The sequence below is a fragment of the Triticum urartu genome, unplaced genomic scaffold (genome assembly GCF_003073215.2).
Source record: "Triticum urartu cultivar G1812 unplaced genomic scaffold, Tu2.1 TuUngrouped_contig_6043, whole genome shotgun sequence".
In the NCBI taxonomy this organism is placed as follows: domain Eukaryota; kingdom Viridiplantae; phylum Streptophyta; class Magnoliopsida; order Poales; family Poaceae; genus Triticum; species Triticum urartu.
Genome location: NW_024116770.1, coordinates 1 through 5,705, shown reverse-complemented (window position 1 = coordinate 5,705; position 5,705 = coordinate 1). Strand labels below are relative to the sequence as shown.

Sequence of the window (5,705 nt, the reverse complement as noted above, 5' to 3'; positions counted from 1 at the left end):
ATATGTAGAGAAAGAAGTTTTTTTTTTGGCATCTCATTTTTATGAGCTTCTCTTTCATTCTTCATATGATTAAGTGTTCACATATGTTTTGTAAGCTCTGCAAGTTCATAGGTTTCTCCTTTTCTTCTTCTTCATTTGTTGTTTTCTAACAAATGGTGAATTTTATTAACTCAAAATGAAGCATCAAAAGGATATCAAAACAATGAGCACACACCCGACCTCTGCATAAGTAGGATGGAGTAAAAAACAAAAGAACCTCTGAAATGCCAATTCCGGATGCTCCGACAATCCCACGCCGTCCTCATGCTCCGTCGTTCTTGGCTGTGCCGCAGCATCCGTTGGCAAAACATACTCATCGCTGCCGTCGGATTTAAAGATCCAAGATCCTTTGTTCCGCCACGACAATCACCTAAGCTGTGCAAGACCATGTTGTCTCTTTCTTGGACCCCGTAAACAAATGGTCAAGGACCATCATACCACCTGAAGTGAAGTGAATAAGAGTCGGTTTCAAAAGCACAACCATGCCTTGATCGCCTGCTGAGCTTAATTTTCTTGCCCCGCATTACACCATTGTAACACAGGCATTTCTCTCAGCAATGTCCTGCCAAAGGGGAAACAAAACCTAGAGAATTAGAAAAAGGTTTTTTTTTCAAGTGCGAAGACATCAGTCCTTGGAATTCAACATCTGCAGGCTCATTACTTCAGTTTGATGCTGGTCCACAACAGCATACACCTTCTCTGCTAGGCAAAACGAAAGAGTGAAAAAAATGCCATCAATTCACACATAGTAATATTTTTGCTCACCAGGTTTATCGTACTCATGAGTACCAGTGTTGCGCGGATTCTACCAAGTTACTAAATTTCATGAACGCTGTCCCCCAAACTTTGTTGAAGAACTTGGAGAAAATGCGATCTCAGAAATGGCTTGTACCGTCAATGTCATGCACAATGAGCCACACAGAAATGATGATGCGCACTACAATAAAATGTAAATCCAAAGTCCAACAACAACAACAACAACAACAAAGCCTTTAGTCCCAAACAAGTTGGGGTAGGCAGATCCCATCCAGAATCCATCACAAATAAACCATACTACTACGGGTTTTAGTTAAACTACGAGCGAATGAAGAGTGTCAGTTCAATAACCGGACCAAAAGTAAAAACAGCAGCTGCAACCAATCTCAGGCCTCTAACTAGATCTTAGAGGCACCGGCTGCAGGAAGAGCAAACAAGCACATTATAACATCACTGGGTCTTGGAGAACTCCGGGCGGCATGAAACTCGGTTTGATCAACTTCCGGACAACCTTCAGTCTTGTAATTCCTTCGAAAAGAGAGCCATCCAAAGAGCCACCATGAACAGGGTTATCTCACATTGAATCAATGCCGAGAAACCTCTCTGGCACCGAGAAAGGATCGAGTTCCAAACAGCCTCGAAGCTTGCCTCCTTTTTCATTTGTCAGATGGAAGCGAGGGATCTGGTGAGAGAACTTTAAGTACTCATCCTTACATATCGTTTCCACAGATGGCTCTCTTCTAAATACTGTCCTGTGACCATCCACCTTTCTCAACAGCTTAACTTGTATGGACGAGTCCGTATGGGTTAATATCTCCACCAATTCATAGTCACAATTTTTAAAATCACGCGCAGTCCATCCAGCCCTCCAGTCCTTGTAAACGGCCCAGACCTCACGAGGAAGAGGAATAATTTCAAATTCTTTTTCTCTACCAGTTGGTCTACTACATACAGGATGAGAAAATGATTGTGTACCAGTGCAAGTCATAATAGCATCATTTTCACCGGAAACCGTAAAGGTTCCACAGCCAACAGGGCGATCTTCGTTGACCAATCTTTTCTCCTCCTCTCCCCGAGGAGAGACATAAAGCCATATCACTTGTACTTTATTATTCTTGAGATCGACTTTCCTTGTGCCGGCATAGTAATTGGGGAACTTATCTATATCATTGTAGAGAGCCCAGATTTGCCCAGGTTTGAACTTGTCAAGCGATCTCATTTCTGTAAATTCATGGAATTCAGATTCAGCACATTCAAATTCTGCCTGGATAATATCATCAGATTCCTCATAAACATCAGTACTATCTTGTACAGCAGATTCAGTGTAACTGCTTTCAGGTACAACAGAGGCAAAAGCATCTTCCAAGTTAGGGGGAAGCGCATCAGGATCAAGTTCAACAGCTCCTTCTGGAATGCCTTCTCTCTCAGTCCCCTCCATCCAGTGATAAGGGACACAATGTGAAAACCTTAGTGTGTTATCCCGAGTTATCACGTACGGGGTTGCCTCTTTCAACCCCATAAATAAGCTAACAAAGCCTTTTACTTTTACGAGCGGCATGGCCATGATGCTAGTGCTTGTCGTGAAATCAGAGAAAACCTGAACAAGTCCATACTTAAAATCTGTGTGGTTTTCAGCGTCCGAACTCCAGCCAATGTCCCATCCCTTGAAAAGGGCCCAAACTTCACCTTTCTTAGGATATATCTCAAACGAGTTCCTTGTCCTGCTTTTCTCATAGGAAATTATCTGGGAGAAGATCTTAGTTTCTTTAGCTGTGTGTGATGCTCCATGCTTAAAACGTCCACAAGCAACAGGCAGTTCCCCCCGTGACCATGCCACCTCTGCTTTATTTCTGGGATCAAATTCGAGCGAAACAAAGTGTACCTCAAACTTTGGGGCCCTTCTTACCTTTGTAATTCGAGCATAAAATCTTGGCATACAGCATTGACTATCATAGACAGCCCAGATCTGGTTGCGTCTAAACCGACTTACATCTCGAAGTTGGTCGAAGTCAAAAAATTCAGGACATAATACTTTCACTTGCGCGTTGTCAGATTCTTCAGGAACATCCATACCTTCTACAGTAGATGGAGTGTTATGGTCTCTGTTCTCTACCACCGATGACTTTGCAAAGATCCCTGCGTTCATGCATGTAGCATGCTGCCTCTCCCCAACCCCTTCAGATTCCTTGTGAGATTTATTTCCTCTGGATGAACCAGCATACGCGGCATCAAATTCTGAGCCTTTTACTGACCTGCTTTGTGAAACAACACAAACAAGAGGCTGCTCCAAGTTAAGGGGAAGCGCAGCAGGATCAAGTTCGAGAGCTCCTTCTGGAATGCCTTCACTTTCAGCTGCACCCATCAAACGGTATGGGATACAATGCGAGAACCATATTGTATCATCCTGCCTTATCAGATATGGAGTAGCCTCTTTAGACTGCATAAATAAGCTAACAAAGACTTTTATCTTGACAAGCGGCATGACAGTGATGCTAGTGCCAGTCGTGAAATCAGAGAGGACCTGAACAACTTCATACTTGTATTTCTTTTGACTCTGAGCATCTGAACTCCAACCAATATCCCATCCCTTCAGAAGGGCCCAAACTTCATCTTTCCTAGGATATATTTCATAAGAGTTCCTTCTACCAGTGAATATCGCATTTACACGATGAGAAAAGGATTTCACGTCAGTGCAAATCAAAATACCATTGGTGGTTGCAACCCTATAGGTTCCACACCCGACAGTTCGATCTCCTATAGATATTTTCTCCAACTCTCCATCGGGACAAACTTCAAGCCATCTTGCTCGTACTTTATTATTCTCCAGTTCAACTTTCTCTATGAAGGCATAGCAGTTGGGATACTTATCTATGTCACTGTAGAGAGCCCAGATCTGCCCAGGTTTGAACTTCTGAAGCAATCTAATTTCTGAAAATACTCCTGCATTTTTCCACACAGATTGCTCTGGACCAGTAGGAACATGTTGGTCAGTTAAAACATGTGCTATAAAGGCCTTCGAGCAATTTTGGCAGCGGACAGTTTTCTGTGCACTTGCATGGTGGTACTGATATTTGGTGTCACAAGCTGGACAGATGGTCCAAAATGTTTGCAGCCTTGCGGAATTTGAGCCCGATAGCTGTTCTTGCTGACATGTATTATGGAGATTCATGGTAGTATGGAATGAGGTATGCTACTTCCAGACAACAGAGAACACGCAATAGAACAAAAAGGTAACTTGTCAACCTGCACCAAACAAACAAAAAATTATGATCAAGAAATTTCATGAGTACATTCTAAAACAGAAGAACAGCATGCGTTTTTTGCTACATAAGGGTGTGTACAATGGTGCTATCTTAGCAATGCCACCTAGGATAATTGCTGAGTTGGAAAAGAGAGAAATGAGAAAAAAAAGGTTTGTCTTCTCCAGCTAAGAGATGATCTCTTAGTAAGGAAGATAAGACAATTCTATCCATTTTACAAGATGTCATCTCTTAGTTACAGATGTTCTAATAATTTTAAACATCCCACAAATTAAGGAGCATGCAAACATTAATTGCTAGAGATGGCACTAAGAGATAATCCACTGCATCATATGTTTCTGTCCTCTCTAAACGACATACATGGTATAAGATAAGACCCTCTTATCGACGATTGTACATGCCTAACAAGCAACCAAAGAACAATGCTCACTATCTTGCGACCCTAACATAACAAAACTAACTCAAAAGGCAGCAATCTCATAATTTTTAGCCACTGTTACCAACATGAAAGACCATTAGGACTAAAAGTGTAATGCATGTGTTTAGACTTCATTAGATAGTCCATAGGCTAAACATGTGACATATCAGTTTCAACAAATATGTGTTGAACTGATCAGAGAGCAATCCGGGCAGGGTTTAATTTCCCAGATTCTAGATAAATCCTGCAAACCCCCAGAAGTGAGTAACAACTTGGTTTTCCAGTAGATTCTGATTAAACATGTCTCTTCATCTTCTCTTTGTATCTTTCCCAGTTGTTTTATTGTCCTTCAAACATTATCCGTTGTGTTTCGAGGAGGAAACCTTTGACAGGTTGGCTACAATACTGGTTTCAAGGTAATTTGCCAAAAAACAAATTAAGCACAATTAAACCTCCACAGTTGGTAACTTGTACTTTGTGCCTTCTTTGGCGCCTAATGCACAACGGCACACAATTGTATGCGTGTTCGAGAAGAAAAAAAGACAACAACAACAACAACTGATAGCTTAGCAAGATTATAAATCGATCCACCCGCTACAAAAGGAAAAATAATAATGTTCATCTTCATCACAGTGACTTCAGTGAGTGGAATACCTTAATACATCAGATTCCTCTTGACTATAAACCCATCTCAAAATGCTCCTCACCCTGCCCCGAGTCATTCCCAGGAGGCGACTCGAGCGGTTCCCAATCCCCTCGCCGCCATCGTGGGTCGTCCTTGCCGGCCAAAGGCCCGGCGTCGGTTGGCAGCGGCGGGACGGTCTCACAGCCAACTCTCCTTTCCTTATCTCTCCCCTCTCTCCCCCTAACCCTAGTATAGGTTGCCTCCGGTGGGGCTTTCCCATCACGCCTCGAAGGTTGGCCGCCTCGAGCGGAGGTGCTCGCGACCAAGAGGGCAAGTGTTGTGCCTCGCCTTGGACTGGGGGCTCATCGACATCGTCGGTTGGCAGCGGCGGGACGGTCTCACAGCCAACTCTCCTTTCCTTATCTCTCCCCTCTCTCCCCCTAACCCTAGTATAGGTTGCCTCCGGTGGGGCTTTCCCATCACGCCTCGAAGGTTGGCCGCCTCGAGCGGAGGTGCTCGCGACCAAGAGGGCAAGTGTTGTGCCTCGCCTTGGACTGGGGGCTCATCGACATGCAGCCTGCCTCGGCACAGGGCTGGTGGGGCTTTC

General features: G+C 43.7%; 1 protein-coding gene across 1 annotated transcript; it reads right to left on the bottom strand.

Annotated features, from left to right (window-relative positions):
* Positions 1-1,091: 1,091 nt before the first annotated feature.
* LOC125530062 lies at positions 1,092-3,964 on the bottom strand. The gene has a single exon (XM_048694459.1). It carries the CDS (start codon positions 3,962-3,964, stop codon positions 1,370-1,372), a length of 2,595 nt encoding a protein of 864 aa, XP_048550416.1. The 3' UTR covers positions 1,092-1,369.
* Positions 3,965-5,705: the final 1,741 nt, after the last annotated feature.